Source organism: Struthio camelus, chromosome 8 (genome assembly GCF_040807025.1).
Source record: "Struthio camelus isolate bStrCam1 chromosome 8, bStrCam1.hap1, whole genome shotgun sequence".
Classification (NCBI taxonomy): domain Eukaryota; kingdom Metazoa; phylum Chordata; class Aves; order Struthioniformes; family Struthionidae; genus Struthio; species Struthio camelus.
The window spans coordinates 29,484,090-29,503,038 of NC_090949.1; the positions used below are offsets into that span (position 1 = coordinate 29,484,090).

The window sequence follows — 18,949 nt, forward strand, 5'->3', positions numbered from 1 at the left end:
ATAATGCAAACAGTGAACAAATAATTTTAACAGAAATAGATGCATGTCAGTTGAATTCCCCTCACAAAACTATAATCAAGTAGCAATTTGGAAAACAATAATGTTTTTATATTTTTGTCTGAAACCAGAAGGAGGTTAAAACACACACTGCTAAATGTTAGATGTTAAGGTTAATTGCCTAAAACTTGCCTCGTTAGCTTGCTCACACAGTTAGTGTGCAAGGACTGTGAAAAATTAAACTGAACTTTGTCACAAGTTCACTTAACACAAACTTTATCAAAAATACATGGATTGCTACACACAGTTTAAACCATTTTTTCCATGTGTTTAAAAGATTTTTTTTTTAAAAAATAGAGTTATTATCCTTTAAAATAAAATAAACAAATTACAATAAAAGCCTATTTAGTAGTTTAAATTATATTCAGCTAGAGTTGCCTAAAAATTCACAAGCGTAATTACTTTCTCTGAAATTTATATTTTCTTGGATGATGGTGAATTTACCAGTTCTTTAAAAAGTCATGATCAGGAAGCTATGTTTAGTAAAAAACTTAAAAGAGCATCTTCCAAAGATCCTCTTAAATGAAGCAAATACTTTTGCAAATGAAAAGGCAAACAGCTCTTTATTCATATAACTGGCACTTGACATCCAAGATACATTTTTGCCTGCAAAATCCATATAAAAATCATACAACTATCAAAAATTGCCCCAAATATCCATCCCTGTGATGATCATATTTTTAAAATATCCATGTACTGAAGAATGAAGAAAAGTAGGGGAAAAAATAATCCCATCAGTTTCCCACCAGAAACATATGATCATTTGTTTTATCAGCAAAACCTACTTAAGTACTAGGATCAACCCTTCTTCCGAATAATTAATAACTTTTGTGATCAATTTAAAATTCTGGGAAAACCTTTCTGACACTAAAGTTTTGTATGAAATACATTATCATTCCTTTGCAATTCCTGGCATTAAATGAACACTCAATTACTCTTCAATCTTTATAGGTCAAGGCACTCTAGACTACACAACACTTATCAGAACACTCAGTGAGTAGCATGCTTTAGCTTAGAATATCAACAGTACGGATAATTAGGCTTTTGGGTTAAATTTGGCCCAAATTCCCATGCTGTAGAAGGTCAAAAAATAAACTAATTGCAATACATTTCCTTCCTCTCAGAAAGTCTTTTCAAAGCTTGAGGAAGCTGACATTACTCTGAAGTGTGGATGCTGCATGAGCTGCTCGAGTTCAAAAGAACCCAGGAGTAAAATCTACAAAAAAAATTCCAGCTTGTCTTCTCGCCTTTCCCTCCACACCTAACAAAGAATGAGGCTGCTGTTGTGTGTTTGGTTTCCAGCAACCAAATCTGTAGCTGTATTACAGAGATGGCTTGTTTACGCCACCATCCTTCTCATGCCCATACCAATGCCAACGGAAAACTGACCAAATTCTCTTCAAAATTATTTTCAGTTTCACCGGAAGTAGCCTGTGCTTCTGCCAGCTTATACCAACCATAAGACTATACCTTCACAGCAACACATTCTAAATTTGATGTGCTGTTTGTAACGTTTTTAGGGACTTTTTATTTTAAATCAAATTGCCCTTTGTGAAGCCACCTTCAGTGACGCTAGTTTTCGGACAATGCTAATTTTTACTGATTTTGTTAGTCTTCATTTACGTGTCGCTATATATTTCTCTTGCTAAATTTGAAAGAATCTTCTGAGTGAACTACCTGGCAACACTGCAAACAGGCCCAGTTCATCTAATGCTCTTTGCATGCATTCCTGCCTGATGACCATTCTATTTTAATGATGCTGCACTGCTACTGGTCATCTCCATTTTTCAATAATCTAGAGGGACTGCACATGACAGCCTGTCCCGGGAAACCCAACCAAAATGCCAACTAGTGAGACCACAAAAGAGTGCTACCAAACAAATGCAACAGTTTTTCTTTCTTCAGGTTTCTTCAGCCTTTAGCTTTGCTTGCTGCAGGAGCAGCATTTCCAGTTCAGTATCAGTGACAGTCTTTTCAACAGAAATCTTCATTTCCATTACTATTACTGATATTGTTAGGGAAGACAATTACACTAATTGGTTTGTTTTTGATAACATATCTTCTCTCACTTAACCTAGCTTTCGTTGTCCCACCTTAATTTTAAGTGTCTGTAAGAAATGGTGAGACGGCATCTTCCCGCCTACAAATACACCAGGGATTGACACTTCAGCTGATCATAGGACATAGCAGCTGATAATTGTTTCAGATTCAAGGAACTCTCAGCATTTACTGTCATCTACCAAGCCCACTCTTTACCCATACTTGATTAAAAACTTAAAAATTTAATCAAGTTGTCAAGCACTCATGACAACTACTTTAGCCACAACAAAAGAATGAGAAAAATTTGAGGTGAGAAGCACATGCAAAAATTGGAACCAAGGCTATCAATATTAAATCTAGGAATTAAATTGCAAACAATTAAATTATGCTAACCTGTATGTGACTCCTTCCTGAGCTTAACAGACTTTCTGTAATAAGGGAGCTTGTAGAAAATCTCAGTTTTGGTGCAATTCCCTAGAAGAGAGACAATAATTGAACATCAAGCTCCAACTCAAGATAAAGGGTATCAAAGAAGCAAATGTCACCTAATGTAACAAACCATTCCTAATTTTAAGCCATTTCCTTTGTTAATTTCAGCCTTTAATAAAGATAATTAGAAAAGACAGAACAGCAATGGTAAATGTCAAGATGCTAACATTTGCATTTCTGACAATTCAATTACAGATGATTATATTGCTTTCGTACAACAATTAAAGTCTGACTTTTATTTCAATACATCTCTGTCAAAAGCACTTTTCAAATTTTTTCATGCCATGTTATATAGCATCAACAAAAACCGTAGTCATGCTGTAGAAGTTTTATTAATGCTAATTTTGCAAACTTACTTATAAATAATGTCAATTGTGTAAACTTTTTGTAAAAACATTTTGAAAATTAGTCACACTGTAAGTAACCATTTGTTTGTAATGCAAAGGAAACAAAAAAAAAATCCCACTTTCTTCCGTAACTGTTAGAACAAAGTCTGATTTCTGTGGATTGTCTCCATGCTCTGTAACCATTCCGCTTACTCTCAACCCCCTCTTACACATTCACCTGGCAAGGGGTAGGCCTGCTCTGACTGATTTAGAGCCAGTGGGGTACACCTGGGCCTAGTGGTCAATCAACACATATGTGCTAACTGGCCAGCAAATCTCTGCATCTTTATATGGATAATAGTTTATGCTGAACCTGTCTTATTTTTATGATGTCTCTAGAAACCCGCTATCTTTGAGACCTCTGTTTCTGGTCAAATTTGGCTAGAACTGGCCAACATATACAAAATCTACTGGGGGGAAATGGACCAAGATATGACACACAGGCATTGCTTCCCAGAACAGCAACATAAGAAAAAATGCACGTAAAACTAAAGATCATGTTTGCTGTGAATGAATGGGGATTATCTATATGTGCATCTTATACAGCCAAGTAGGAATCAAACGTCCCTAGAGAACTTTCTAACCTCTTCCTTCTACAGAGACAGTTTGTTCATGTCCCTGGGTATCCGTGTGCATGGGCATTTGTGCATCTGAGTGTACAAAATCACCGAGAACAGAAAAGGAGCTTTTTCCTTTCGTGACCCTACCCCTCAGTCTAAAGAATTAGGAGGAACTTCATGTAGGAAGACTGTTGCTGAACCAAACAATTCTCTATCACCTGCTTAAACACACACTGATTTCCCAAGAGGGAATAAGATCCAGCCCCAGCTTAGAGTATGGAAATGAAATGAAATGACAAAAGTGCCAAGAAAGTTCAGTCATGGGAATTAACAGAGTCTAGGATTCAATCCAGTCAAGCTATGGCATATAAAAGAGATCTTAAAGCTGACCATCTTTAATCAATTCATTTTTATTACTAATGAATTATCAAGTGCCATCAACAGTTTAAAAAGTAACATATCAGAATTAGTAAGACTATAAAAAGCAACAGCAGAGCACCTACTCCTCTTATAGAGGCTGAGAACGATTTCAGAAGTGTTAGAAGTTTGTAGCTAAAAATCGCCTAAAATCACAGTTCCTTCAGACAAATGGTTTTTGCAAAGGAAATACAGGATGGCACTTACATTCGTAGGAAAGGATTTGTCAGAAGTAACTTACAGCCCAATATCAGAGGTGCTATTCTTTTTTTCAGCATTTTCCAAACCAGGGAATGCTGAAAGCTATTCAATATAGCATTATGTAAAGACTGAAATTTTGCATAACCCCAAACGCATTTGTAAATGAACCTCTAGCCAGAAAGCGTTTGGAATCTACTCCTCTGCCACTGACACAGTGGTGCCTGCAGCCCTGGGCAGACTTATTTGTCCTTTTGTACCAGGCATTAAAAAAAAAAAAAAAATGTGAAATGGACATAATATTAATCTGATCATAGGAAAACTCTAAAGGCAGTTGACGTTTAGAAGAACCCAAGCTGGAAGGCAAGTCTAACATATGTTTTTAACTGTAAGGAGCTTGAGGAGGAGAAGCCTGTAGTAGTATAAAAAATATGTATGTGTACAATCGAAGGTCTTGTATTGGTATGCTAATGAAAGACACTGGAACTAAAGAAAAAACTGTTTTAAGTAACACAGCAAATATTGCATGAGGGTGGGGAATGGAGATAAGAGTATCTGTAAGAAGTCACTACTAGTCGAGGTTTAAACATATTCTGAAAGGCAAGGGTTGCGGAAAAATACAGAGAAGCCGGCAAAAGCCTCAGCCGGGCCACACTGGACCAAGAGAGATAACTCGAGGCATGTCTTGTATGCATATTGTGTTTGTAAGCCTCATAAGACATTTAGCCAGAGACATTATCAGCCAAGTGCCAGATTTCTGGAGGAGTTCTGATCCTCTCGACTTGGGATTCCTTCCAACTGGCAGATTAACACTGCTAATCAGACACTGCTTGTCGCTGCCTATCTGAACTCTACAACCGTAACCTTGCTGCTGCTACTTTTTTTTTTTTTTTAAATAAAAGACAATTTTATTGGGAAGCAAAATGTCACTGTAGCACAGCTAGCTGTCAGTCAAAAATACTCAACATCTCCGCTAGCTATAAATAACTTTTTTTGTGGGAAGAATATAGCTAGACTACCATAGCAAACACATGAGTGATTCTGGTTCTCAAGACCTTGTTTAACACTTTCCCTTTTGTTTAGCATTTACATACAGTGCTAGCCGCTGACAAAGCTTGCAAGAGATATTTGCCGATGAAGCTCAGGGAACTCTACAAGATGGAAGCATTCGAGACTGTATTTACTCTGGAGGTAGAACGAAAATCCTCTCATGGCTATCCCATTTGGCAACCAAGGAGAAGAGCCACAGGTTCTTCTCAGAGCATTCTTCCAATCCCATGAAATGCAGCTTCTATATTATTCCTGAAAAATAGGGTTAGTATGCCAAAATCCTTTACAAACTGTTCAGCGTTTCTGAGGTGGAACAAAGTAACAGATGCTTCTGCAGTCTCTGTTCCAGGGCAGAAATGAACTTCAATTACAGCTTTCCTGAGGATATAGAAGCACATTTCTATCTTCCCTCAGTCGATATTTTAAAGCTACTACGGTGTGATCATCCAGGTACACATCCAAATGACTCTGCTTCCCATCTTCTCACCGTCCACAAATTATGTATTTTGTAATAATGAAAAGACACCATATATTTTGGTATTAAAGAACTTCAACAAAAAAGCTTTTATAGTGGCTTTGCTTCTACAAAGATTCCTTCTTCTGAATTTACAGAAAATTTGAAACCATTTCACTAATACCTCCTCATTTGTTACTACTTAGTTATCTGTTTTCTTTCTCAACACTGGAAAGGTACCTATACCATAAGTAATATGAGAGTAATACAAGAACGGGTATCATACTTGTACAATTAACTTTTCTAAACACAGGGGCCATTCAAAAATAAAGCAACTGTAAGAAGCATTTGCGTAATCAATACAGTAAGTTTTGGCTTAGTGATTCTTGTCTAGTACCAGATTGACACAACTGACAGCCTGCTTATAGCAAAAGGACATTTCAAAACAAATGAAAATTTAACAGACAGCTCCAGCTCACCTCAACTAAAGACTTATGTAAACAAAGTTCCTTCAAATTCACCCTCTGACTGTTACATCACCTCTGCAGTTCAGGTTATCACTTTGACAGAGCAAATCTGCAATATCAAGAACTTAAGGTATTTCTCTCCCCTTATTAATTCAGAGCACCAGTTTGTGGGGCTGTACCAAGAACTGCATTGTGGAACAGCTTGAATTTACAATCATTCTTTTTGCATAGGTTTACCTGACAAACATTTTTGAACACTTATGTTCTCTGAACTAACGCAAAGTGTGGCTACACCCAGATAAAATGATAGAATGATGGGAAGGAATGAACAGTAGGATACAGGGATGCAGTACTGTCACTGAGGACTGGGTACCTAGCAATGTCAACTTAAACCCATATAAATCAGGGTCGTTTTGGTCCCATCCCCTCTCACTCTTTCCTTGAGCCAGCAACAACATTCATAGGATAAACCATATCAAAATGCTGCCCTGGCTGAAAAATAATGACTTTTTTTTTTTTGGTAGGGACAGTTTAAGGTGCTGCAGGACCACTTGCCTCATGAAATCACAGCTTTAATGAATTCAACAGTAACACAGTATTACCCACCAAATTAGCACTTTTAATTGCAAGTGACAGGGCAATTTCTAGGTTGCCGTTACAGGGGAAATAGTATACCAGTTGACAGATACCAGTGACCTTTAATCAACCCCACCAGCACCGCATTTTTTTTTTTTTAAAATCCAGTCATAACAGACAGGGCAACTGAGTCCCTATCTTCCCAACCCAAACATTCTGCCATTCTTCTTGTACAATTCAGTAAGACAAACAAACCTCAGAACACATCTTCCATATTAGTTGTCATTTATCATAGCTTTTGTGAAACTGCAGAAAAGGCAGTTACTGTATGGGTGTCAACGGGCTGAATAGACTTTGAGAAACAAACTTTGGAACTGAAAATCAGCCACACAGCACTAAGCCAAATTTCATTCACTTACTATTTTGGTGGCTATTTTGGACCTCAAGGAGACCCACAGGTCAGACAGAATAATGCTGTATAAAGCTGTACTGACTGTCACTGTCCTAAAAAGTATGAAAAATAGCCTGAAACAAAATGCTACAAAGAGAGACTGGGGAGGAGGGTTACATGGTTTACCTGTCGAAAACCATCAAGCTGATAGCAAATTTCCCTCTCCTCCCACTACATCCCTTCAACTACCAACTGCACCATGGCTTGAATTCAAACAGGGACATGCCATGGTCCTGTATTCCAAACCAAGTAAAAACTAACTTTTTCCCCACTAAACACTTTCTAAAAGCATTTTGAAAAAAAGATGACATCTTCACCCAAGTTCAGCCCTGGATTAGTACATTCAACACCCGAAATGGCAAAATCTGTCAGAAGTAATCACTTCTCATTTGAAGTAGTTCAAGGGATTTCTCCAGTGAAACACACTGTAACATAAATACAATCCACAGATATTCACTCACTGTAAAAGAAGAGGACCTCTTCATTAAAATCTCACGATCTAAACCATGGTGCCCATGAGTGAGCTTAGGGTCAGGGAACAGGAAATCTCTTGTATTTTCTTCGTAAGTAGCTAGAATTTCTCCCACTAAAAAGGAAATATATACTTTAATTGGAAAATAGACAAAGCCATAGAGTACAGACACCACACACAAGATCATATTGAAACTAAGATAAATTTTGTTCTTTATAAATTTACAGCATGGCTCTACAACTCCGTATCATACTGTGCAACAACCTTATCAAATTAAATGGGACTTTGCTGAGCAGCAGCAGTGTGCAAAATTCAATGTGTAAGTACGTTCTACTCTTTATTGCAAAAAGTTTAAAGAATACCGCATTAACTGTTCTATAAGAGACCTATGAGAAGTTTTCTCAAGCCAATTCTTCAGCAGTTTTCCTCCTCCTCCCCCGACCCCCATGCACAGAAGAAACGAGTCGGTTTTTTTAATGGCAGCCAATCCTTTATGAAAAACTGTATTATTCCGTATTACAGAACATTCATGCTTCTTAAATTGAAAATTGGCACAGTTATCAGAAAGAAATGCAAGATTCTCCCAACATCCTGGTTTGCTACTTTTTTATATTCTTTAGGGGAAAGTACAACTAAAAATAAATTTTATAATATATTATTTGGGTTATCACCGTCATTTTGGCAGCTTATGCTGAGCTGCATCATATCTGTCTATCTCCAAGCCCCCAAAATTAAATTCCTTACTCAAGATCTTTTACCCTCCCACAACAAAAATCCACATTCAGTTCATTTCTTTGAGCAAAAAGTCTGGTAATTCACCTGAGAGAAGCAATCGTTTCCTTGAAACTACTAGGGACACATAACAGAGTGCTTTTAACACCAGAGTTTCCAAATGAGTCCTCTTTCTAACGTGACTTTATTTCCAATAAAATGCAGATTTACATTATTCATGGGAACACTTGAATTTCATTAAAATAGATTTTTATAATCACACAAACCAGTAACAGAAGTACGACAAATCACTATTTATTATCTTCATATATCCCAAGAGACTTGTAATACTTATAGCGAGGATAAGAGTTTTCCCAGTGGTCACCATTAAAATAGAAGGGAAAAAAAAGTGTCATTCTGAGAACAAGATTATGCACTCTGAAATTTCACAGACAGCCACTTTGCAAGTGAATTGTGTTGCAGTTAATAAGTGTGCACTGGACGATTTCAGTTTATTTTCCATTTCTAAAGTATTATCATTTTCCTAAGCCCAAGTATGGTACATTTCAATATTCAGTTATTATTCTCTTTCAAGAATGAGATCCTCTTGATCTATTAACATTTTATGTTCAGAGGACCATTTGTCGAAGAGCTTTCCATGTTGTTTGTGTGTTGGAAAAAGTCTATATGGGCAATATAGTGCTATAATGGGCAATGTTCTCATGGAAATTCACCTACTAAACTGCATAATTTATGAAGAGATTGGTACAGTACCTGGAGGAACAAGTTGTATTAGCTCAAGTACTGCTGTGTCAACTAGAAAGAAAAAAAGTTTTTTCATGAGTTAAAGAGAATTACATGATAAGAAATTATGACAGTAAAAAAATCAAGAAAAACTACTCACCAATTTAACCCTCGTAGCAATGTACATTATAGCTACATTATTTCCACTATATCAACAGTAAGAGTAAATTAAGAATAGCTTGTGGAATTCCTACATACTAGCCCAATGGCATAAGCAGCGTACAAATACTGACTCTAAACTTGACTTAACACTTGACAAATTTGGCATCAGATAGAACTTATCCTTTGAAAACAGCTTTTAAAGAAGATGATGCAAGCTTTGCTGCTTTTTCTGACAACTCCTGGAATGAGGGAGGTATATTCCTGGAGTTTGGGCTCAGGGTCAACACTGTCTCAGTACAAATCACTGTGCTCCACATGTGGCAGCACTGTTTGCAATAAGCACATTCCATTTTCTTAAAAAAAATGAAAAAGTATAATTTGATAGGAATCAAAGCTTTATGCTCAAATTACTTAAAAATTAATTAAACAAACAGTCAGATGGAGGAATCCATTAACTGTTTGGATAATCAAAAGTTGAACTTTTGTTAATTAAAACATGTTTTGCCTTTCTTCTATTCCAAAGCAAACAACACAAATTTATAGAGGCATTCTCTTAACTAACAATATTTTGGGAAACTTACTAGTAGCCAAAAGACAGTAAGAAACTTCTGCGTGCACTTACAACAAAATTTCTATCTTGAACAGCCACTAATGCTAAGGTACTACTTATTTTGTTTACATGGGATGTTATATTGATTATCCTCTAGTTTTTCAGAGAATGGATTTCTGATAGAAAAATAATCATATACATTAACCCTCCAAAACACATGTAGAGCCCATACATGGCTGATATTAACCACTAAATGCATACAACATAGTATACATAAAAAGTAGAACCTACGCTCAAGTAACTCCACAAGGTCTCCAGGATCAACTATATCAGCAAATGCCTGGGGGAAAAAATGGAAGAAATGGAAATATAATAATAAATGAATATACCGGAACAAAAAAATACATATACAAATATGTATTGTACATATATACAAATAAATGAAATCACCAGATGGACAGAAACTGGAAAAACAAAAACACACACACACACACACACACAATGCTATTCCTTGCTTCAGATGGTTGCAAACAGTTCTATCCCCATTAGGAAAAAGAAAAGAGGAAAATAAACTGAAATTATCATTTGGTACATAATCAAATTCATTGTAAGCTAGCAGTCCTTGTCATATGCTTCCTAGCAATTTCAGGGTTCCCTCTCCATATTTAAATTAGGAGGTACTGAGAAGAATTGAACACATGGAGATATAAGTATTGTTCAAGCAAATTTCAAGAGAGAAAGACAAACTGCTGATTGTATTAGAATTCTGAGAGATGCAGAATGTGTTTTTTAATATATTAGGGAACTGATTATTCAGGTACAGAGTACTGGTCAGCGAGGTGGGTTTTGTTTTTTTGTTTTTTAAACCTGAATCCCATGTGATTAGAAGGCAAGGGACAAGGAAGGAATTGCTGTAAAGACTCACATTGGATATTAAGCAGGAAAGACACTTCTCTAATTCTGCACAAAGCATCTCAGCTGGGCGTTACAGATCACTTGGTCATTCAAGGTACCAAATATTTGAAATTACCAAAGCACTGGTACCCCACAAATATCTAGAACAGTTCAAAAGCTATTTGTAAGAGGACAGATATTCTCAGTTTTCTTGTTCAGCTCTATTGTAAGCAGTTAGTCTGTGCTGTCTTTGACTTCCCCTAAATTATACTGAAAACAGTATTCAGCCCATTTTACTTCAAGTGATCGGTGGGATGTTTTGGGGCCTTTCAAGAACTAGAGTTTTCTTTTTTATTCCTTAGTAGTTGGTGGAATTATCACTGCTTGTACCTTATCCCCATCAAAAGAATACCACTGATGTTTAGTCAGTCTGGTTTTCAAAGTGCTGGGGGATGTTTAAAGGAAAAGAACTAGAAAGGGCAAAGTATTATTATTCATAGGTAGTCAAGAAATCAGATCATATCTGTAAGATACTGTGTTTCATTATCCCTGTGGTACTAATAATGAAGCTAGTAGGGACTCAGAATATGCGATAAATAACTATAAATTATAAGGCCAGAATACGACCCAGGGAATTCTGGTGACAAACACTGAAAAAAGTATCTCTAAGGGAGAAAGATGTCACCAGAAAGGCTTTAGCTGCTATTCTATCTTTCTATTGAATGGAGTTGAATCTCCTGTATCTCATATTCTTTGTTTTTCACCTTGTCATAATTTTTAGAACAACATTATTTAGTTCCTTCCAAGCTAGGAAAACAGATACTGAAAAAGCACCATTCATAAAAGAACGGACAAAGACCAAAAAAATCTCATCATATATTACAGTCTTTGGTATTTATATTGCTTAGGTCACTGCGTGGGTAATACAGGCACACACCTCCTTTGTGCTGAAGAGAAGCAGGAGGAGTTATAATACTATGCCATACTCAATGTGATCACTTGTGCTCGGGAATTCTGCAGTAATTTTCTGTGGAGTTTGGGATGAGTTTTGTTTGCCTCATATCAGCACTTGACATTATCTTACCTTTTCAAATACTAGTTTTTCTTCAAAAAGCAGTGGAAATGCTGCAGGGACGCATCGAGTTTTTTTGTACTGCCCAAGTACAGACACGCTGAGATAGAGGTCCTCTTTGTCTTTCAACAGTACGCCAGGGCAAGTTATCTGGAGGAGTAACACATTCATGAAGCAAACTGAACTTTAGTTATAGAAAAATGGCTTTTCTCAGGGTAAGAATGAAATGGTCAAGACAGAAACGGTGGATTGTGCAGAATTAGATGATTAGAGAGTAGGGTCAAAATATGTATTTTTTAAAGCAATTCTATTTCTTCAGCCTGACCAGGAAAAATAATCAACATTCCAGAATAATCAGGGCCAAACTCTTTTTACTGCAAGTAAATTTGTTCCACTGTAGTCAACCAGAACTGAAACTGGTATCCCACTCTCAGGCTAGGACAGTTAAAGGTAGGCACCAACTATCAGAGTTAATCATCAAGGGTCACAACAAACAGATTCTATACAGTTTAATAGATATGTCGACACAAAAACCTGTTCAAATCTTAGCCTACTCAAAGAGAGTAATAAGCTGGTAAATGCACAGGCTTGAATATGACACTCTATCCAGGCACCAAGAAAGGGCATGTTGATCTGGAAATACTATGATTATACTAACTTTCCTTCTTAATATGTAAATAGGAGAGAAAAAGCAGGTGTTGCCCCTTTACTATCAGATATATGTCACACAAGTTTTTCTCTAAGAACTCTGGCTACCTCGGAGGGTACTCAAGGCAGGGAGGGCTCCTCATTACGCTGCCAGATATTGCTGCTACCCTCTCAACTTTCCCTCTCTGTTCAATTCTTATTCTTTGAGTAATAAGAAGCTGGTATGTTTTTAAAGTCCTGATGAACATCACACATTCTCACTTGTGCTTTTACTGCAAGGATGTACACAAATCATTCCAAAACTATCTGTTATTTTCCCCAAGTCACATGGTTTTGTTCTATTAACCAGCCAGGGAATTGTCACCTTTTCACTTAAGTTCTATTCTGCTGCTCACTTTTTATTGCAGTATAATAAATATGAGGTTGGCTCTTCTAACACAAGGTTGCAGGAGAAACAGTGTTCAGACTTTCAATTGCTGGGCAGAAAGACAAAGGAGCAGAGTGACAGGAATTAAAATAAGTGCTTTGGTTACAGTCTCCTACTCCCAAATGAACATTTTACTTGAGAAATCTTTACTGCATCCAAAACAAGGCTATATAAACAGCAGAAAAACAGCCTTAAGTGAAAGGAATTACAGAAACCAATGTTTGATAAATGTAGTATAGCTACAGTACAAGCTTAAAAATAACGTTCCTAAAAATATATATATATCTGAAGGAGAAGGGAGGGAGACAGAGGGAAAAGAAAGAAAAGAGAAAGAAAAGAGAAAAGAAAAAAAACAGAAAAAAAAAAAGAATAGAATTTCCTTTCTATGTAAATGCAAGCTTCAAATCTGGAAGAGAAGTGCCAGAATAGTAGATATCCAAATTGAAAAAGACTGCCAGGCCATTAAACAGCTTATATGACACTCACACAGCTGCAACTGTGAATAAAAGTGAGCGAGAGAGACAGATTTCATCCATTCAAGCCAAGACCCCTTAAACTACACGCAAGTGCTATTAGGTTAGTTCTGACTTTTCTCCTTGACGCTTCTGTAGAACTTACAATCCTTGTTAGCTTGGGCTTTGTGCCTTTCACCTTGGAGGAGGCAACCAATATTCGCCCACTTACTGAGATGAAAAGTGAGAGGTTAGAAGACATCAGAGAAGGCAACCATGCAAACAACGGTTAAGTGTCATTCATTCTGGCTATCCTGTAAAAGAAAAGAAGTTCTAACAAATCAGCATGCAGAGCAAGATAGCAAACGAGGAAGCATGTACTTCTATAACCCTGGAGGAGAACTGAGCACTTCATTGCCCAGGCTGTAACTCTAAATCTAAATGTTCATGTAACTTTAAGCCAGCTCCAAAAAATTAATGATAAATGTGTGTATTTGCAGTTGTTTTTTTTTTTTAAATTTGTGATGCATGGAGCTGCATAACACTTAGGAAACGAATTGAAGCTCTTATCTGACCCCAAACTGTTCAGGCAGGATGAGGGACCACTTTAAAAACTGTAATCTATGGATCAGCTCAGGAAGAGGATTATCAATGCTGCAATTAGTTGATCTCAAAACCAAGCAGGAGGACTATTCTTGAAGATAAACAACTAGGCCAGTGTTAGCCTGGGCTGCTCCGCTGAGATTCTCAGAGGGATGGAAACACATACCAGCCCCATTGTGGGGCATCAAAAATGGCCAAAAAGGAATCATCATATTCCTCTCATGGAAAGGAGAATCCTACTGACCTCCAGTTCTACATGGCATTTGATTTTCATATTCAGTCCTAAAAACTGTAGCATGCATATGTAACCAAGGAAAAAAGCAGGCCTTGAAAAATCCCTTCAATGACCGATTACCACCAAAACAGGAAGAGTTCTGTACCAAGGGCAATGGATGGCATTAACCTTTGCAGAGTGCAAGCTTCCAGAAAGAGAAGCACTTTGGACTTAAAGTTGCAAAAGTGATCTTCTCAGTGTAAAGAGATGCCATTTTAGCCTCCTTATCTGGCAGCAATCCACAACACCATTAATTCACCTTAGTGCTTAAAGCTTTACCTACCTTCACTGTCACAGTTGTGAATTCTCCAAGCAGCAAATACATGAAGAATAATGTGATTTCATTCTGTTGCAACATGAGCAATCTAATAGCAGCAGCAGAGGTAGGAACCAAATTTAGTCTCAAAAACAAATAACAATGAAATCTCAGTCTGAGCAATCACAAATTATTCAAATTAAATTAATGGCAGGATAAACCAAATAAAGTCTGTAACTAAGGTTTTCAATTTTGAAAGAGTAGCCTTTCAGAAATCAAGAAAACTCCTAGGGAAATAAAACAAAGAGCTCATGGAGTCAGATGACCTTGGAATTTCAATAAGTCAAAGAAGCAAAAACAATCTGGAACATGTATCCTAAGCATGGGAAAAATTAAGAGGATAGAACTTCCAACACAAGTGGATGGATTTCAGACAAGGTTTAGAAATAAGCAGAGCATTGGAAAAGAAACGGAATCAGTTATGAGAAATCCACGACTTTAGTCACTAGGGCTTTAGTCACAAATAAAGAGAACAGGAGAATACAAGTGGGAGTACTGTAAATCAACAAAGATGTCAAAACTAACAAGTCTATGGCCCACACACAACTGAATGAGATTATGGAAATGGAAATTACCCATACGCCCTAGGCCTAAACCAAGGAGACAGAGTGAGGCTGAATCATCTTCAGCCCAAGTTCTGAAAGAATGCAGTTCCTCTTGATGGATCTCATATACCATTAAAACCTATGTATGAAAACAAGGATAGTAGCATCTGACTAGAGAATGATAAATGCAGGGTCCATGTCAGGTGGAAAAAGGGATCTGAAAAATTATAATCCCATCAATTAGAATTTTTAAATATGCAAAATGTGGCAAGTAAAGAATAATAATGGATATGGAGTAAATCGTGACTTAAAAAAAAAAAAAAGCAGTGCATGTTTAGTAAAAATAGATCAGTCAAGTACAACCTGACATTTTCCTGAAAGCCTGTTTTCTGAGGAAAGAATATCTAATTTATCTGGACATCAGTAACATCATACGGTGCCACATGAGAACTTATTACTTATGATGCAGAAGATGGGCATTAGTACTAAAGTTCTAAGGTGGCAGTGAACTGGCTAAAGGACAGCATCAATAACGTGCTAAAGCAGGCTGCATCAAGTTGAGGGATGCTATTAAAAAAGTTGCGCTATCTATCCTGGGACCTATCTCATTTTTTAATGACCTTGGCACAAGAAGTCAGAGTGCACTCAGGAAATTTGCCAATTAAAATTCAGAAATCATCAGAGGTGGAATAAAAGATACAGAAAGAACAGTTTGGGGGACCACAGTAATAGACATGAGATACGCCTACTGTGTAATAGCAACAGCTTCTGCTTTTACTGGATGCCTCACCCATCAAAGCTAGCTAAGGAGGAAAAGATGAGTGTGTTAATAAATGACAGTATAACCACAGTGCAGCTGTGAAGAGACTAATACTAGAATACATAGGATGAATTTTAGATTTTTTTCCCCGACATCATCTAAGGCAACAGTGAGACCCCATCTGGAATGCTGAATACAATTCTGATCCTGATCAATGCAAATTCAAAGCGGAAGAGTAGCACCCATGCCTAAGATGATCAGAAGACTGGCGAGCATACCACATAAAATACAACTAAAAGAATCAGGTCTCTTTAGCTCACACAGCTGAACTATGGAATGACAGAAGTGCTGCCCAAAAAATACATCAAGAGAGCAGACACCAGGGAGGGAAAAAAATTATTTGAGTGAAAGGACAGTGTTGACATTTGTGTAAGAGGACGGTATCAGCTAGCCAAAAGGAATTTCAGACTAGTTCAGGAAAGTTTTCAAACCATCACAGGAGTGAAGTGCTAAAGTAGGCTCCAGTGGGAGGAAGGGAGGGAGAAAACGGGCAAAAAAATAATGAAAGTGGTTTAAAACTAGACTAAATATACTTGTGAAAAGGGTTATCTGACAGAAATTATATGGCATAGCAGGGACAGGACTGAATGACCCACATTCTAAACAGGGCACCTAGGTAAGTCCTGGAGAGTGCCTACTTCATCCCTTTCCACTACTATTTGCAACATTGAGAGCATGCTGAATAGCAAATATCCCATAACTGAAGAAGCCTGACGCTGGGGGGACCCCTTTTCTGTACTCTCTTCTAGCACATGAAGAACTCACAGGAGCAGAAATGGAGGAAGACAGCACCATCTTCTCCTTTCCAGGAGCAAGGAGGGCTTTGTGTTTTGAAGACAAACACCAGCTACTGAGACAGCAGAAAGACACTGGTATTGCAATAACCTCTCTCTCTACATGCAGAAATTCACAGGTGTATTTCAGAGCAGCCAAACAAGTTCAGCAGCAAGGGGGGTTAAGTACTCGGGAATACTGGCCACTCCCCAGCATGCACTTTCTGAACCTGCATTTGCATTTTTTGGATGGCATCTCAGATTTTCCTTTTGGCAACAAGTATTCTGGCAGCGCTCGCCTTGTGAGCAGGCCTAGCCTGTAGGTTGCAGCAGCCAGTACCTACAAAGTCACAACAGTTCCAGAGTAACAGAGCATTTCAAGTAATTCTTAACAAGTTGTCTTCAACAAAATTCTTAACAACAATCTCATGAGAATTACACAGTCTCTTAGTTTACTCCATCTTTGTGTCTAAAGGCACAGAGAACATCACAAAGAGCACAGGGAACCATCCTAACACAGTTAATATGAAAACGTTTCCACTTGCACACCTTCTGACAACACTGCCTTCTGCGACCACTGTGGCACTGGGGAGCTGCCCAGCGCCGGTCCAGCCCCGCAGAGGAGCCTGTGCGTGCACAGGCGGCTGTGTGCACGGATGCCTTTGTCTCAAGGAGTGCTTTTCCCATGCAGCACTGCTTCCGCAAGATTCAGCATCTCTTACAAAAAGACTCTTTTTCCATAGCAAAATGGGAGCTGTGAGGGAAGGCACAGGCTGCTGCCCACACCGGCGGGGAGGCACTGGAGCCGTGGACGCAGACACAGCAGAAAGGGGAAGACACCGGCGAGAACGGGCCGCGGCTGACGACCGCGCCCGGGCTGCAGCGCCCGGCCGCGCTTCCCGGCGAGTGGAGGCGTCGCCGGGGCGGCGCCGGAAGCCGGGCCCGCAGCTTCTCCTGCAGCCTCCGGTCGGGAACGGCGGGAGGGCGGAGGGGGCCGCGGCCCGGGCACTCACCGAGTGGATTTCCAGCTGCAGGACGCAGAGCAGCGCCTTCCGCGGCATAGAGGCGGGGGGCGGCCGGCCCCGGCCCCGGCCCCGGCCCGCACCGCCTCGGCCGCGGGCCTCGACGCCGTCGCCACGGCAACCGGGGTGCTTCCGGCGGCGGAGGGCGGGGGCAGGGCGCGCGGGGCAGCGGGCCGCGGCGGGATGGGGGAGGGCCCGCCCCGTCCGGGCACCCCTGCCGCGCATGCGCACAGCGGCCCCCTCCCGCGGCCGGGCGGATCCCCCGGGGCGGGAGGGGCTGCGCCTCCGCCGCAGCCGCTCCCGCCTCTTCCCACAATGCCTTGTGTTCGCAGGCCGCCGTACGGCCACCCTCACTCCCTGACTGCCCTGCGCCTCGCTCCTTCCCATAATCCCTTGCGCCGCCGCCAATGCTGCTTACCGCTAACCGTCGCGCAGCGACCGTTGCCCCCGCAGCTCCTCCCCCCCCGCCTCCTTCTCCCTCAGGTCGCCATAGGTAGCTGCCACTGCCTAGGGTGTCCAGCACCCCACCCACAGCACTAGTGGGCCTGTGCGCTCCCAGACCTCTGCCTCAGGGAGGGCAGGTGTTGGCACCTGGGGCAGGGGCCTTCAGCGCCAGAAGGGTTTCTGGCCACCATCACCGGCCTACAGCAAAAGACAAAACTGCTGCAGTTTTGGCTGCTGTGTTGAGTAATGCTGGGCAGCTGGTGGCCAGTGGCAAATCTAAAGCCCAGAGCATAGGGCAGAAAGCTGAAAAACCCATGTCCTGGGCAGCGTTGCTGCAGGGAGTCCAGAAGGAAAGAGCCAGCACAGGGATGTTTCTGTACTGCTGCAGCTTCCTAGGCCTCCTGCAAATGGGTGCCAGGAAAGCTTTCACTTCAAAAAGGAAGACACCTACCAAATTTTAGACAACTCCAGGGCTGAACAGCTAAAAAACAGTGAATTTCCTTACCTTCTTTTGTCCTTTTTTTTCTTTTGATGCGTATCTGGATTGCATCTACACCCTGTTCTAGGCACTTGGGCCCTTCTGAGGATCACATTTTGATGTCCTCTGTGTGTGAGGCACAGGCGGGGAGGTGATGTGTTCTGACCGGTCTCATCCATGGAGAATCATCTCTGCGTTCTCACCTGAAATTGCCTTTCCATCCTTCCTTTTCTACTTCTATGACTAGCCACATTCAAATTTATGCCACTAGCCTGATCACCACTATCTGCATTGATTCCACAGGGGATGTACCTGAGGAAAGCTGAAGTCGGGAGCTGAGGTTTTATAATTTTGCTTCCTCCTGGCTTCAGGAACTTTTCCATCTGAAAGGTGTATA

The 18,949-nt window shown here is 39.8% G+C and overlaps 1 protein-coding gene across 10 annotated transcripts in view; it reads right to left on the reverse strand.

Moving 5' to 3' along the window:
• Positions 1–17,704, reverse strand: part of SPATA6 (spermatogenesis associated 6) — a 47,527-nt gene extending 29,823 nt beyond the window's left edge. For 8 of the 10 annotated variants that reach the window (XR_011142607.1, XR_011142606.1, XR_011142604.1 and 5 more), the window contains exons 1-6: positions 17,158–17,520; positions 11,763–11,900; positions 10,076–10,124; positions 9,103–9,144; positions 7,607–7,731; positions 2,491–2,571 (exon numbers count right to left, since the gene is read on the reverse strand). Coding sequence is in view for 5 of the 10 variants with exons in the window: in XM_068953082.1 (XP_068809183.1) it covers positions 2,491–2,571; positions 7,607–7,731; positions 9,103–9,144; positions 10,076–10,124; positions 11,763–11,900; positions 17,158–17,295 (573 nt within the window). In the remaining 5 variants the exon portion in view is untranslated. Of the gene's footprint in view, positions 1–2,490; positions 2,572–7,606; positions 7,732–9,102; positions 9,145–10,075; positions 10,125–11,762; positions 11,901–17,157; positions 17,521–17,621 lie in introns of those variants that run through there. The other 2 variants (XM_068953084.1, XM_068953083.1) reach the window with 1 other exon arrangement.
• Between the last annotated feature and the right edge of the window lie 1,245 nt (positions 17,705–18,949).